This window comes from Syngnathoides biaculeatus, chromosome 13 (genome assembly GCF_019802595.1).
Source record: "Syngnathoides biaculeatus isolate LvHL_M chromosome 13, ASM1980259v1, whole genome shotgun sequence".
Taxonomy (NCBI): domain Eukaryota; kingdom Metazoa; phylum Chordata; class Actinopteri; order Syngnathiformes; family Syngnathidae; genus Syngnathoides; species Syngnathoides biaculeatus.
The window spans coordinates 5,140,590-5,157,302 of NC_084652.1; the positions used below are offsets into that span (position 1 = coordinate 5,140,590).

The 16,713-nt window shown below is 43.8% G+C and overlaps 1 protein-coding gene across 1 annotated transcript; it reads right to left on the bottom strand.

The window, feature by feature from the left end:
- Window positions 1–449: 449 nt before the first annotated feature.
- Window positions 450–10,127, bottom strand: LOC133511083 (vimentin A2-like). The gene is made up of 9 exons (XM_061839683.1): window positions 9,525–10,127; window positions 7,509–7,569; window positions 4,422–4,517; window positions 4,114–4,278; window positions 2,844–2,969; window positions 2,545–2,765; window positions 1,031–1,074; window positions 886–971; window positions 450–797 (listed from the first exon to the last, which is right to left on the bottom strand). Exons 1-9 carry the CDS (start codon window positions 10,067–10,069, stop codon window positions 756–758), a joined length of 1,386 nt encoding a protein of 461 aa, XP_061695667.1. The 5' UTR covers window positions 10,070–10,127; the 3' UTR covers window positions 450–755.
- Window positions 10,128–16,713: the final 6,586 nt, after the last annotated feature.

The following is a 16,713-nucleotide window of genomic DNA, read 5'->3' on the forward strand; positions in this document are numbered from 1 at the left end:
GCAACCAGTTTGGGTACGCCACCTCCTGCCCATAGATAGCTAGTTCAGATAATAATGGATGAATGGATGGCTATTATAATCAAAGAATATTACAGGTGTTATTGAGACTTATGGCAACTGTTTTAAACTGTAAAAAAAAAATGCATGATATCTCTTCTTTGTAATAAATAATCTAAATTAAACACTTATGTAGTTCTTTTTTGTCCCTTTTGCAAGGCGTAATAAGATCACCAAAATATATATATTTTTTAAAAACCTGTATTGCTCACTTCCTGGTTTTTCATCAGGCTTTCACACCTCTTGTGTGACATGTTGTTGAGCACATTTTGACATGACACTGTAGGGAAAATACAGGCGTTAATGAGGTAGGAATCCATTTGGAACACTCGCTTAGCAAAAGTCGTCCATTTATTATTAGCGTTTGACAATGAAAGTGCACCACAAAAGCATCACACACACTTTACTCACAGTTGTATTAGTTTATTGGTGCATACAGGGCTAAGGTGACATGTTTCGCAAACTGGATCTGTCAAAAACTTGGCTAAAAGTAAGGTGTTTTGTGTGGATTATGTGTGTACAGTAGCGCTGTTTTTATTGTTAATTACGGTCTTTGACAAAAACAACAGAAATGGCATTGTGTTTCAAACTAACTAGCTTACTAAATCATTACATATATATATATATATATATATAAGGCACTTTTCGAAGCTGTGTGTCATATCGCTTGCGTGTTTTGCTTTCGGCAAGGTGCCGCATTACTCCATGTCATCGTGGTTTTGGGTCGACTCGTTGATCACCTTAACAGAAACGCCAAAAAGAAAAAAAAAAAAGTCAATGTAAAGCTTCACTTTCGAAGTCAGAGCCAATAGCGCGTGGGTATTGTACCTGGCCGTCTCTGGTCTCGATGGTCTTGATCAGAACCTTCTTGGTGGTCGCGGTTTCCATGTGAGGTTTGTAATCGATCATGGTTTCTGGAAGGATTGCAGTGTGTGTCATCGAAGATGGATTAACGGTGTAAAAGTAAACCTACCTCTTAGGTTGAGAGAGGAGAAGTTCGGCATCGGGGTGGAGATTCTGTAAATAAGGGAATAACCAATGAAAACGTGTCGCACTGCAAGTGGTGTCAAACTGCAGCCAGCTTGGACGGAGAGGACTCAAATCTTATTTAATGTTGCCAATCTGGCGGCACGGTGGACTCAGCTGGTAAAGCCTTGGCCTCACAGTTCTGAGGAACCGGGTTCGATCCCTGCAATTGGCTAGCGACCAGTTCAGGGTATAACCCTGCCTCCTGCCCGTTGACAGCTGAGACAGGCTCCAGCGCTCCCCACAACCCTCGTGAGGATAGGCGGCAAAGAAAATGGATGGATGGATGGATGTTGCCAATCTGTCTAGAGTAGTGTTTCCCAGCTTCAATTTGACAGAAAAAAATTGACTTCACACCACTAAACAAAAATGTCAAATCTATGAATACTATGATGATAATCTCCTCTGAATTTACTCACAAATTGACTATATATATATATATATATATATATATATATATATATATATATATATATTATATATATATATATATATATATATATATATATATATATTGGGGGTACTATATAAATATTTTAACAAGAAACCCACTAATATATGAAGAAAAATGTAGTCCATCATTACAAAATATGATAATATAATAAAACAAATATTGGAAAATACTAACTATTAGACACAATACGGAAAAAAATATTTAGAAAATAATACAAAATCTTAAAGAATAGAAAAAAAGATGGAAATCGACATGAAACTTACTACCTTTATTACTAGCACATTTCAATAATTGCTAGGGTATTCCCATCTCCATCCATCCATTTTCTTAGCTGCTTATCCTCACGAGAGTCGCAGTGGTGCTGGAGCCTATCCCAGCAGTCATTGGGCAGGAGGCGGGGAAAACGCTGAATTGGTAGCCAGCCAATCACAGGGCACATGGAGACAAACAGCTGCACTCACAATCACACCTTGGGACAATTTAGAGTCTTCAATGAGTGCATGTGTTTGGGATGTGGGAGGAAACCGGAGTACCCGGAGAAAACCCACAAAGGCCCAGGGGGACGATACAAACTCCACAGAGGTGGGGCCAGGATTTGAACACCGGTCCTCAGAACTGTGAGGCCAACGAACTAACCGGTTGCCCCACCTTGACGCCCATTACCCTCTCTAAGTATAAAAATTAGTATCAATCATATCATATTCGGGATATCATATCATAGTAACAATAGTGTAAAACTATACATTACACAAAAATAGAGGAAAAATGCCCAAAAGAGTTTGGGAAAATATTATGGAAAAAGTGAAAAATATTGGGAAGGAAAAAAAATGGTAATAATAACGCACAAATATTTGTATTTTTAATTTAAACCAAATGTTGGAAAAATACTAATATATGTGTCAAAATTCACAAATGAATTAAAGCAAAATTAAAGATGAAAAATACAGAATGGAATAAATCGCAGTGTATATAAAGAATCCAGATATGAATTCAATGTCATGCATCACCTGCTCTCTTCTCCTTCCAGCAGCTTCCTGTAGGTGGCGATCTCGATGTCCAAGGCCATCTTGACGTTGAGGAGGTCCTGGTACTCCCGCAGGTGGCGGGCCATCTCATCCTTCATGTTGTGGATGTCCTCCTCCAGGCGAGCGACCGTTTCCTGATAGCCGGACGTCTCGGCGGAGAAATTGTCCTCCATCTCCCGCATCTGCCGCTCCATCGACTCGTTCTTGGGAGGAGCAACCGAAGATCGAGGGAGGAGGAGCTTCGATCGTAACCCCGATGGTCGCGATTGATCGGTACTCACAGTTCCTTTGAGAGCATCCACCTCGCAGGTGAGGGCCTGAACCTGTCGCCTGTAGTCGTTAGCCTCTTGCTTGGCCAGCCTGAGAGCTTCGTTGTTGCGCGCGGCCGCTTCGGTGAGGTCGGCGAACTGAGAGGAAATGATGTTCAATCAGTGAGGATAGAGTAAAACTACGAAGTATGGAGATAATCAAAGATACACTCTTAAAAGAAAAACAGGCTTTTAAACATTTGGAGAGCAGTTTAAACTGCAGTGACTTCTTTGTTCCGACAGGGGGCGATAGAAACGAGGTCTTCGCCATGGCCCTCCATGTTGAGACCATTTGAAGAGTTTATAGAATGAAGAGGGGAAAAATGAACTTTTTGACAGAATAAAGTCTTTGTATGTCAAGAAAATTCTGTAATAATAGTAAGGGGGCGGGGGAGTACAATTTGTAGTTTGTTTGTCCACCCAAAAATGTAATTCTTATAATTACTTATTTGTTTTGAAGACAAAACGCACGGATGGTGGCTTGATACATTTGTCTGACTTCAGCGAGGGCAGTGTGAGGTCAATTCCCACCCAGTGATGGCGTGAATTTGTCCGTTTCTACATGAGCCGTGTGTCTGACAAGGCGTAGTCTGCCATTTCGCTCAAAGTAAGCCGGGATAGGCACCACCCCCCTGTGATGCATGATAAAATCAAGACACTGCTGTAACCAAATGTTAACACGCGCCATATGAAAAGAGGTGCTATTTTTTTTTTCAGTCTGACATGAAATCAGACTCAATTTTTACTGTTTTTGGTCAATTAGGGCAGTGATTTCCAACCTTTATAGAGCCAAGGGACATAGTTTACAATTGGAAAATCCCACGGCACACCCAAAAAAAAGTTAAACATCACTAAAAATTGATAAATTAATTACTGTATGTACTTCCTGTCATCTAATAGAAGAGGATTTTTTTGTGTGTCTGTCATTGTGCCTCACTGGCATAAATAGATGAATAAAGATACATTATTTCTTGGAAATAGATGGGGTTGTTTTTAGCCATTACATAAAATTGGATAACTTCCAAATTCACACCTGAAGAGCGCTCACAGCACACTTATGTACACCAGTACACTGTTTGGGAATCACTGAATTAGTATTTCAAATGTTTTAGTGTCAAATATGCAACAAAGAAAAGTGAGTGATTTAAACATAACCTTCTAATGATAAGAATGCTGATTTTTTTTTTATTTATTTAATTTTTTGCCTTCAACACATTCCGGCTGCCCGCTCTAAAATCCCAACCTTGGACTTGTACCAATCCTCAGACTCCTGGATGTTTTTGGAGGCCAGGTTTTCGTACTGCAGGCGTACGTCCCTCAGAGCGGCCGTCAAGTCCGGCTTGGCCACGTCCATGTCCACCTGCACGTGCTGCTGCATGTGGATCTGATTCTGCAGCTCCAGCATTTCCTACCGCAGAAGCGACAGAGCCGGTACGCAATTGCAATCTCTCGTCCTGCATTGATTCGACCTCTCAGCACATAGAGAATAAATCGCTTTATAGTATGCGGGCAGCTTTTCCTCAGTAGTCCCACAAAAAAAAAGGAGTTTACCTCATCATGCAGCTTCTTGATGAAGTCAATTTCCTCCTGAAGGGACTCCACCTTCCTCTCCAGGTCCAGTCTGGTGAGGGCAGCGTTGTCCACATCCTGCGCCATGACACCCACGAGCTGATTTAGTGCACTGACTTGTGGTGACATCAGTTATAAATTGCATATTTGCTGCCACCGAGGAAAAACACTTTTACGTATACGCCGCTTGAATCTTCCCACCCTCATTTACGCAGAGATCCTGAATTTTTTTAAAGTTATTGAGAGTTACAGTATGGTTTTTATGGAGAGCGATGAAATTTAGCTCCCATAGATTTTACAATTTCCTGTCCCCCATCTGTTTAGTCCGTGTGGTTCATATTTGACACCAATCTTACAAAATCACACTTTTGAAAGAAATCCCTAAAATGTCTTGAAAAGGGCTACTTCCTTTGTGGGTTTGTTGGTCAATACCGATCAAACTCCGAACCGACTCTGAGCTTTAAATCAGGAAAATTTGCTTTGAGGTGGTCAAAATGACGCTAAAATGTGCGCTTCAAAACAAAATGGGCGATTTTCTTGCGTTTTGAGGCATGTGTTGGTGAGATGTTTTTGGTGGGGCGGTATACGTATTTCACTTTCCATCCATCCATTATCTACCGCCAGGTCACGGGGGAAGTAGATTCAGCAGGGATACCCAGACTTCCCTTTCCCAAGCCACTTCTTCCAGCTTCCAGACAGTCTCTCTGGCGTGTCCTGGGTCGTCCTCGGGTTCTCATTCCGGTGGGACGTGCCCGGAACACCTCACCGGGGAGCTGTCCGGAAGGCATCCGAATCAGATGCCCCAGCCACCTCATTTGGCTCCTCTCAATGCGGAGGAGCAACGGCTCGACACTGAGCCCCTCCCGGGTGACTGAGCTTCTCACCTGTTCTCTAAGGGAGAGTCCGGACACCCTGCGGAGGAAACTCATTTTGGCCGCTTGTATCCAGGATCTTGTTCTTTCGGTTACGACCCACAGCTCATGCCCATTTTGTTAAGTAAAATGGAGTTTGGCTGAGTTGTCTAATAATTATTGGCTATTATATGGAGCCCGGGGCATGCGCTGTGTTGGGTTTTAGCTCCTCCGCATCGAGAGGGGCCACATGAGGTCACATCTGTTCCGGCTGAATCCAGAACGTCTCCCTGGTGAAGGTGTTCTGGCCACGAACCACTGGGAAGGGGCCGTAGGGAAGGCCGAGGACAAGATGGAGCGAGTATGTCTCCCTCCTGGCTTGGGGAGGCCTCAGGGATCCTCTGCAAGAGATGGATGAAGTGGCTGGGAAAATGGAAGTTTGGGGTCCTCTTGTTCATGCTGCTGCCCCCGCTACGATGGACGCAAGGATGGATGGGTGGATGGATATGGGGGTTCCTGGGTGAACCAGCCTGATAATTTTGGTCAGGTTTTGATTTGATGAGGGTCAAGTCTTCAAAAAGGTGATTTGTTTGACCTGATAATAATCATTTTCAATCTTGTAGGAATTCAAACGTATAGACAAAAATCTTGAGGATGCGTTTAGATTTCCAATTTACCAAATCTCATTTAAGATTGCCAAACCATTCCCGAAACGAGCGCTGGCTTATTTTAGCAGCCTTCCGCGGCTCACCCGACGATATAAACATTCCATTGTCCGTTATTAATTAGCGTTTGTTTCGGAGTCGTCGCGGTGACGCCACACTGCCCCGCTTTGTCCTCCGGACTTTGGCAGGCCGTCAAATGAGGTATCAGCAAATGAAGCGGCTTTGCCCGCCGCTAATACTGCAAACAAAGCGTGTTATTCAGTCCGGGTATCCCAATTGGACCCGAAGGCTAGGCTGTCTGCCTGACTGAGCGGGCCAGCGTGCAGGCGGCAAAACGTCTCATTGTTGGCATGTCACGCTGAGTTCCTTCCTGCCATTCTTATACAACATAATGTCTGGACTGCCCACGCGAGCTTCCGGAGCAGATGTTTGCCAAGAATTATTTATTTAGAAAAATATATATAGATTTCTCACCCACCTGGGTGCACCCTCCTTCAAACCTGGACCCTCTACCTGCCTGCCTGGGACCTTGAGGGTTCTGTGCAGGATTTTGGCTAGTCCCACTATTATGCTGTTCTGGACGGAGATGACTGATGTTGTTTCTGGTATCTTCTTCAGCCATCCTTACAGATTTAGGGTTACATTTCTATATTTTCCTGCTGTTTGAATTTTCCGTTACTATCACTGTGACGCACTCTCAATTGAATTTTTATGTAATTGTTTTGATTGGTTTGATTTAAACAAACATCAATAACGATTAAACTCCTTTTTAGGGAAAAAGTTCAGCATTGCATGGCGCAATGCGTGCTGGGAACGTAAGTATGGCCAATCTTAAAAAGAACACGTGATTGTGTGATTTTCTTTTCGACTTGACACTTCAGTTGAATTGGGCCCCCCGGATATTCAAGTTGCCCGTCTAACGTGGGCAGAGCGCAGCAACAAAGTTTGGCGACGAGTTTGAGGATTCGCCGATGAAAACGGGGTCCCTATCGAATGCCGTGGCCGATCCTTGCATGCCTCATCCTCACGATGCCGTTGACTTGACATTAATCCCCGACACGTAATGGCTGCTATTCCCAGGCGGCCAGATCTCACGGTGGGCTTGTCCTCTCGCTCTGATAACCACAGTGGGCCCCCACACTGTTGTTGCCCGAATCCGACTCATTCAGCGTGACCAGTCAGACTTAAAAAGATCTCCCCTTCTTGCAGGGCTGATTGAACACAACAGTACCCCCCCCCCCTCCCCACCTCACCTCACCCAACCAACCACGTGTCCAACCCTGTCTTGTCCTAGCAGGGCCTGCTCTCAGGCTATTTGGGATCATGGCTACAATCCGCTGTTGTGCCACCACAGGCGCACATTCCAGTCTCGCCAAGCAGAAAGGAGACAGTCACAGAGATGCATGAGAGACTCGTGATCATTTAACATCGGTTTTAAATCACCTTCCACGAGAACCTAGGAAGTCAAATGCCCCCAAATTTTACTCGTGTAATGAGTAAATATCACCTCAAAAATGCGTGATGCGGCACAGCGGGTCGGATCCTACTGTTACCTGTCGGAAGCTTTGCAAGTTGGCCTCGGCCTCTTCCCTGAGGGACATCTCATCCTGCAACCTGGCACGAAAGAGGAACGAAATTTAAACATCTTGTAGCCTCTGGACACTTCATTAGGTGCACCCAGAAAATCCGATTAGGTCTCACCAAGTTTCGTTGAAATTGCTTTTCTGGCTCGGTATCAAAAATAAGAAAAATAGCTGTAACGTCCTTTGCAAAGGTAATCAAGTTCGGTATTTATGTATTCAATTTGAATATGCGAATTTTGCGTGAATTTGCTAGAATGAGTTTGTCAAAGTACATGGCCTGGAATTTGCCCAAAATGGCTCCTTCCTACTAAAATGGCAAATATGTTTATTTTCATGCATGACGGACATGTCCACGTCCACCCAATTTTATGTTGATCGGTGAAACTAGGGCTAGTAAATTTTACAGTATGCAGTCAGAACAAAAAAAATGTTTTATGTTTGAAGTTATTTGTATCAAATAATTCATTATTAGAAGAATAGAGTTGAATATTATGAGGAAAATAATCATTATATGAGACTAAAGACCATTCATTTATACCTGTGTGATTCTCAGTGTGGTACGACACAACTCCCTCTTGTGGTATGCAGAGGAATTGCAACCTAAGTACAGTTCAATAGTATTTAACTTTTTTGTACAAAACGTTTGCATTTTATCTTTTAGAAGTGTTTGTTTTCAGACATCTATTTTCATACCATTGTTATTTAGCTTGTGTACACTATTTTTTTAAATGATGAATTAAGTACAGTTTCGTTTAGTTTTTCACTGGACATTTTCATCCATCGATCCATTTTTTTTTTTTACTGCTTAGCGTCACAATGGTTTACAAGTGAGCTGGAGCCTATCCCTTCTGACTTTGAGCGAGAGGTGGGGGTAGCATAAATGAACAAGCATCCTCACATCCACACCCCTGAACAATTTTAGACTCTTCAGTTAACCTTGCTGGCATTTTTTTAGAATGTGAGTGGGAGCCCAGCACCCAGGGGAAACCCACACAATCACGGGCTGAACCTGGAAACTGCACAGGAAGCCTGGAACCTATATTCCAACATTCAATCTCAGAATTGTGAAGTATATGTGCTCACCACTTTTGTACGGAAGCCTATTACTTCCACACCAAAAAGAAAAAGGTCACCTTTCACATTATTATGTGAAACGATTCACATTATAACATGAACACATTATAATGTGAATCGTTTCATGTTATAACAGAGATTTCTTTCACATAATAACAGATTGATTTCACATAATAACATAGAAAATAATAAATTTCACCCCTCTTTACCACGCCTCCCAAAAGACAATTACTTCCGGTTCAGGTGGGCGGTAGCAATACGCTTCCATAAGACATCATTTAATCATTTAGTGTTGCCGAACTATCCATCCTGCAGAAACTCCGTTTCGAAGCAATAACTTCCGATTCAGGTCCCAGGCAGAGCCAATTTGGGGAAGCCTGATGAACGTGCGTCTTCTTTTACAATCTTAAATCATTGTTTAGTAATGATCAAGGGGTTTTATTGAAGCTTTGAGTAGATATAGAGCAATGAATATGCCTGACATATAACTCTAAAAGGTCTCAACCCACCCGAACTGGAAATAATTGTCTTTTGGGGGGCGGGGTGAAGAGGGGTGAAATTTATTATTTTCTATGTTATTATGTGAAATGAATCTACGTTATTATGTGAAACAAATCTCTGTTATAACGTGAAACGATTCACATTATAATGTGAAACATGACCGGGTTTTTTTTTTGGGGGGGGGTGGCAGTAATACGCTTCCATACCTTTGCACCATTTATCATCAAACTGTATATAATGTTACACGCCTTCCAATAATGTTACATATACTATTCGAGAATAAACTTTTAGTTTTGTTGAGCACCTAGGCCGTCTATACTACTTCTATAGTTTATGTTAGTGTACTTGGAGAGCTCCGTGTTTGTTTTTTTTTGAAGTGACCGTGTGAGTGAGCCCCCTCCCCGCCCTTACTTGTCTCTGAGCCTCCCGATGTCGTCGGCCAGGTTGTCCCGGTGCACCTCCACCCGAGCCTTCTCGTTGCTCAGCTGGTCCACCTGGCGCCTCAGCTCCCGCATCTGGTCCTCGTACAGGTCGCCGACTCGGGACGTGCCCTTGCCGCGCAGCTGCTCCAGCTCGGCCAGCAGGATCTTGTTCTGCTGCTCCAGGAAGCGCACCTTCTCGATGTAGCTGGCGAAGCGGTCGTTGAGCGACTGCATCTGCGCCTTCTCGTTGGTGCGGTTGGCGATGAACTCGCTGTTGATGGCGTCGGACAGCGTGAAGTCCAGCTGCTCGGAGGCGAGCCGGGGCATCGCCGCGCTGCTACTGCGGAGACGCTGCGTCTTGGTGGCGTAGATCCCGCCGCCGGAGCCCACGGGCGCCCCGAAGGACAGCAGCCGGGTCGTGCGCACGGGAGCGGAATACTGGCGGCTGCTGTAGCTGCTTCTCACCGCGGTTCTGTCTCCGGCGAACATCTTCCTGTAGGAGGAGTGAGGAGCGGCTGCTCTGAAAGTCGACATTGCGCTCGCTGCGACGGGTTAGTGTTGCACGGAGCGTCCCGACAGCACCGCCGCACTCGAGCGTGCCCATTTATACTCTCGCCCCTATGCAAATGCGGCAACGTGGTTTGGAGCGGCGGGGGAGGCGCCCAATCACCTCTTATGTCCAAAAGGTTATCTAACAAAGTGACTCACTCAAACTTCAAACTCTTACGATAATTATTGAGAATTATTTATCAACTTTCAATGCATTTTTGCTTTCCAACCGCGTTAATAATCACATAATCACAACAAGAAAGTTGAGCAGTTCTGTTTTTTCATAACATGGGTAAAAAAAACAACAACCTAATTTGACAAAAGTTGGGTTGTTTTACATGGATCGAGTCATATTTGTAAAAGAAATTTGAGAATGGAGGTCTGTACAGTAAAAGTATCAGTTTTGCATCAAGAGTTGTATTTTTTCAAAGAAATTACATCCTTTTATAATGAAATTGTGAGTTTTTAGAGGATTTCTACAAAGAAAAGTGGAAATTTTACAGGAATGAAATATTTCTTCCAAGAGTTGATGTATTTTTTTCTCAGGATGAAATCGAATTTTTGGGATCATCCATCCATTTTCTTTGCTGCTTATCCTCACGAGGGTAGCAGGGAGTTCTGGAGCCTATCCCAGCTGTCGACGGGCAGGAGGTGGGGCACACCCTGAAATGGTTGCCAGCCAATTGCAGGGCACATAGAGATAGACAACAGGGGCAATTTAGAGTGTCCAATTAATGTTGCATGTTTTGGGCATGTGGGAGGAAACTGGAGTGTCAGGAGAAAACCAACACAGGGACGGGGAGAACATGAAAATGCCACACAAGCAGGGAAGGCATCGAACCCGGGTCCTCAGAACTGAGAGGCCAACGCTTTACCAGCTGCTCCACCGTGCTGCCTTTTTTTTTAAATCAATGTTAAGATTATATTCATATGGTTGAATTAAAATTGTAAATGTAGGAAAGTTGTAGAAAAACGTCGACACTCATATATTTCTTCCAATAGTTAACTTTTTTCCCCCCAAAAAATAGATACATAGGTTGAAGTCAGTTGAATCTTCTAAGAATTAAATTGCATGCCCAAAAATAAATATCGAGTCGCTCGGATTCTTTTTTATATATTTTTTTTTTCCTCATTTCATCCCACATTTGCCACTTGTCGCTGGGCAAATTTCATTTATCGAATAATGTTTTGTTCCCGGGGGCATGGTGACATCACAGCTGGAAAGCGTTGGCCTCACAGTTCTGAAGACCCGCGTTCGATGCCTTCCCTGCTTGTGTGGCGTTTGCATGTTCTGTTCGTGTCTGCGTGGGTTTTCTCCGGGCACTCCCGTTTCCTCCCACATCCCAAAAACATGCAACAATAATTGGACACTCTAAATTGCCCATAGGTGGGATTGTGAGTGCGGCTATTTGTCTCCAAGTGCCCTGCGATTGGCTGGCAACCAGTTGAGGGTGTACCCCGCCTCCTGCCCGTTGACAGCTAGAATAGGCTCCAGTACTCCGTGTGACCCTTGTGAGGATAAGCGTCAAAGAAAATGGGTGGCTGGATGGAAATTGTCATATTTTTCTGTATTTTAGTTTAGTTTTATTTTTTTTTTCTGTATTTAGTTTTAAATTAAATTAGCTTTTTTTTCAGCCGAGCGCCATCGGCTGCTACAGGGCCGAATTTGCCACTTGCACTCATCGTACTTAGCTACAATCGCATTTGGCGAACTGTATCCGCGCTCAATAAGTGTTGCAACACATGAGTTTCAGGAGTTCTTCAAGCGGATCATGACGGTGAACTAATAAAAACCCAGCCAGCCGTTTCTCTTTGTAGTTGATATTGTTGATACTGCGTGGACACAACTTGACGTACACACACTTGCAAGCCTGAATCACGTCTAAGAGGGATTTGATTCAGCATAATCGTGTTGGCCGGGTGGACAAATGCTTCTTTCAAGCAATCTTTTCACCTTTTTTTGCCTTCCGGCAACGTCAGTGCGATAGTCATTCACTTACCGGACTTGTTTTTTTTTCCCCTTTTCATTTGTGCAATGGCAGGAAAGAACAAATGGGGTAACTCGGTGTTTCACAAGCACTCTAAAGTCACTGTAAATGGCACAATGTTGTGTGTCCCAGTTTAAGTCTGTTGCCATTTTGCATTTCTTTTTGCCATTGGCTACCTGTCATGTTGTTTTTGATTAGTGGTCTCAAACATGCGGCATGTGGGCCATGTGTGACCCACGTGGTGATATTTTGCGGCCCCCACCTTAATATGAAAGTATAATGGTAGCGCGGCCCTTGAGTTTTATATTGATGGCACTTTTACGGAGTTGTGTGCGAAGCAGACCAATCACGGTGGGGTAGATGGCTATCGGGTGTGTGACATGCAAGCAGAGAAACAATTTTCAACAAGAAAGTTATAGCAGCGTTGCCAAGGAGTTTTACACACAAGTTGTAAACGCCGGCGTCCTTCATCTTATTTTGTGTTTAAAAAAAAAGTAGTTTGAGAAGAGGTGGCACGGTGGATCAGCTGGTAAAGCGTTGGTCTCACAGTTCTGCTCCAGCAGTCCCCCCCGACTCTCGTGAGGATAAGCGGCAAAGAAAATGGATGGGTGTTTGAGAAGATAGGATTGTTATAATGTCTAATTTTAATTCCACATAAGTCCATATGCGCCGAGGCAGCAAAGTATAAAGTAAGCTATTGGTTGTTGATATTTGAGCGGTCGCAGCAAAAGTGGGTTTAAACCTGAGCGTGATGGAAGTCCGAAATCTGCGCCCAGAGGCCTCAGTGTGAGTAATCGGCGGAGCGCCTTTGCTGAAAGTGACAATGGACATTCACATGATCAACTCACTTGGAAGCAAGGAGGGAGTGAACGGGGGGGGGGGGGGGGTGATGTAAAAAATTCCTGCTCCCAGGCCTCTTTATGAGGCAGCCAGGGAGGGATTGTGTATTGCTGACTTGTCAGTGAACAGAATGCAGACAGTCGGCGCTAATTATTGTTTGTCGGGCCCCCGCCGGAGTTTGCCGTTGTCACCGTTTGGGCCAAAGTGTTTTCATTCCGTGCAGGAATGTATGCCAGGTGTAACCCTGCCAAGGAGATGTCGGGATTTGGATTTTTTGGTATTGTTTTTTGTTTCTTTTTTTAACATGCAAATCAACACTTTGTTGCGTCGCTGGCACATCTCCCGAGACTCGCTGATGAGATTTAGTCGCTCAGTGTGTGGCCACTTTATGACTGATCTGCGCAGACCTCGTGATTACTTTTTCTTTGTAGACCGTCCTTTCACTGGCACTCAAATTCTTCGCAGGAGCGATTGAACCGCAAAGCCGCTCACATCTCATTCATTCCGGGGCTTAACCTGCCACTTGGTGTTTCCTGTTCCTTCCTATTCCTCGTCATGTCCTTTCCTCACAGGTTGCAGTTTTGCCTGGCTCACCATCCCTGTCCTGTCCTACCAAATTTGCTGCTCGTTGCATCCCACGACCCTCCACTGGGTGTGGACTCTGATGGTTTTTTTCCTTTTATCCTGTCCTGTCCTGTCCTGTTGTACCGTAACCTGTCAAATGCCTTCCTCACAACGTGTACTTTTGTCTGGCCCACCACCCCTCTTCTGTCCTGCCCTTTCCGATTTGCTCATCACTGGGTATTTTAGAGCTTGCTGCTCTGTCCTATCTGCTCTTTTCTTGTCCTGGCTTATCTCACTTTGTCCTGTCCCATCCCATTCTTTCAAAGCTCTTTTTCAAAAGGTGCAGTTTTGGCTGTGTCGCTATCTCTGTCTCATCCTGTCCTACTGGTTTCTCGTCACGTCCAACATTACAGGATGAAGTTTTGCAAGGGTCACTGAGCCTGTCCTGTCCTGTCCTGTTGTACCGTAACTTATCAAATCCCTTCCTCGCAATGTGTAGTTTTGTCTGTCTCACTACCCCTCTTCTGTCTTGTCCTTTCCGATTTGCTCATCACTGGGTATTGCACGGCCTGCTGATCTGTCCTATCTGCTCTTTTCTTGTACTGGCCTGTCCTATTTTGTCCTGTTCCATCCCATTCTTTCAAAGCTCTTTTTCAAAATATGCAGTTTTGGCTGTGTCGCTATCTCTGTCTCATCCTGTCCTACTGGTTTCTCGTCACGTCCAACATTACAGGATGAAGTTTTGCAAGGGTCACTGAGCCTGTCCTGTCCTGTCCTGTTGTACCGTAACTTATCAAATCCCTTCCTCGCAATGTGTAGTTTTGTCTGTCTCACTACCCCTCTTCTGTCTTGTCCTTTCCGATTTGCTCATCACTGGGTATTGCACGGCCTGCTGATCTGTCCTATCTGCTCTTTTCTTGTACTGGCCTGTCCTATTTTGTCCTGTTCCATCCCATTCTTTCAAAGCTCTTTTTCAAAATATGCAGTTTTGGCTGTGTCGCTATCTCTGTCTCGTCCTGTCGTACTGGTTTCTTGTCACGTCCAACATGACAGGATGAAGTTTTGCAAGGGGCATTGAGCCTTTCCTGTCCTGTCCTGTCAGATTTTCCTCACATTCCATTCCTTCCTCACAGGGTGTAGCACAACCAGTGATATCCTTTCTTAAGATAACCTAACCTAACCTAACCTAACCGTTCCTTAGTCTTGGGGGGAGATCTGTGCTGAGAACCATTCTGGTTCCTTTCTTTCAGTGTCGTAAAGCCTTCTCAAGACAATTTTACATAATGAGAGAGCATACCTCGGTCTGATAATTAGATGGCATCAGCGTCCTGTATAGCAAATAAAATACTTGACTTGATTAACTGCAAGTGTCGAGTCTCAAACCCAGCACCCCTGCCCCACCCAGCTCCGCTACTACCTGCAAAGGCTGGAAAAAGGACATCTCGAGTCAGTGTGTAACGTCATATCTTGCTTCTCCTCCACGGTGTGACTTGAAAACCGCAATCCTTAGGGGCCACCTTTAAACCCGCTTTTGTTGCATCTCCCATGACTGTGCATCACCACCCGCCCTTGTGCCTGGTCGTCATAGCGATCACCCCCAACATAACTTTAACAAAGAAAGAAGGGGCTGCCCTGAGCAATTCCAAATGAGAGGAAATCTAAATGCGCGAATCTAATTGGCTGTGAATCGGGAGATCCACGCTGCCCCCACAGTGTCGCTTTTGTGATGTATGGACAATTATGGCATGGAATTTCTCTTTTCCATCTTTATACAGGAAAGCAAAGGTTCCCCCCCCCCCCCATGTCAGAGTGTAAATGGGTGTTCATTTGGAGTTTTTTTTTTGGGTGTACCTTTTTTGTACATAACAACAATAAATGAATGAGGGCTTTTCTCTAAATCACCATGGTGAGAGCCCAAAGCCTTGGAAGGAATCCAAAATGGTCACTTTATAATGACCCCCCCCCCCCCCTCCCTTTGTGTGTATGGGAGGGAAGGCGGAACTCCAATGTATCCCTACTCGGGAGGACTGATTTCGCAGCAATAGCGTTAGCGTTAGCACTAGCAATAAATGGCTTGAGAACTTTCAATTGGCTGTCACGTTAAATGTCAATTGCATGTGGCGGACCTCATCAGGGAGCATCGTCCTGAGCCCGTGACAACTGCAGCTGACGCCTCCTCCAAGTCCTTCAGTCAAGTGCCAAGACAGTCAATAATGTGCAAATATTTATCTTCAGGGCAGCAAGGTCAATTTGTGATTTCGTATTGATTCAAAAGTTAGTTTATGTATTTTTTCATCCATTATTTTTGTCTTCTTGCTTATTTTTTTTGTATTATTTTTGTTAATCAGTTTCTGGGAGGGCGGGACTAAAAACATTCAAGGTTAATCGGACACTCTAAATTGTCCCTAGGTGTGATTGCTAGTGCGACTGTTGTCTGTCTCCATGTGCCCTGCGATTGGCAGGCGACCAGTTCAGGGTGTACCCCGCCTCCTGCCCGTTGACAGCTGGAATAGGCTTCAGCACTTTCGTGACCCTTGTGAGGATAAGCGGCTAAGAAAATAGATAGTTTCTGGGATTTTTGTCTTTATTCCACAGGTGTGAGGATTTGGTTAAAATGAATGTACTATATTCTAATACAGTATTTTTTTCTATCCAGTGTATATACAATGTATATATTTTTTAATAAGAGGTGTAATTGTTTTCAATTTTTTTGTGGAATCCATGCATTTATCATATGTTAGATTTTTATGGATTGCTTTCTAATATCTCTACATTTGCCATCTCAATTTTTTTTTGCATGTTTAAATGTTTGTTTTGAAGAAAAGTTGAGAGTGGTCAGACTATCTGGCTTACAGCACAATAGAAAATAGATACATGGATGATTTTTTTTTTTATACTTTGCCATCAAGTCATTTTCTAAGAGTTTTGTACTAGTATAATCCAGAATAAACAAATGACACTCACATGTTCTCCAGCTAACCTCATGAAAGTCATAAGTCCTAAAAGTAGCTGAAGGCATAAGCAGAAGTCCTGTTTTTTTTTTTTTTTATTCCAGTACTGTGTGTAAAAATAAATACAGTACTGTCTATTCAAATAGAAACACATCAGGCTGTACCATAGAAAAATATTTTATTCAATTATTTACATCATTGTGCAGCATTACATTGCATTTTTTCACAAATCTGTCCTTTTCAAAATTTGTTGAAAACGATCCACATAAATCACTGTTGACTAAAT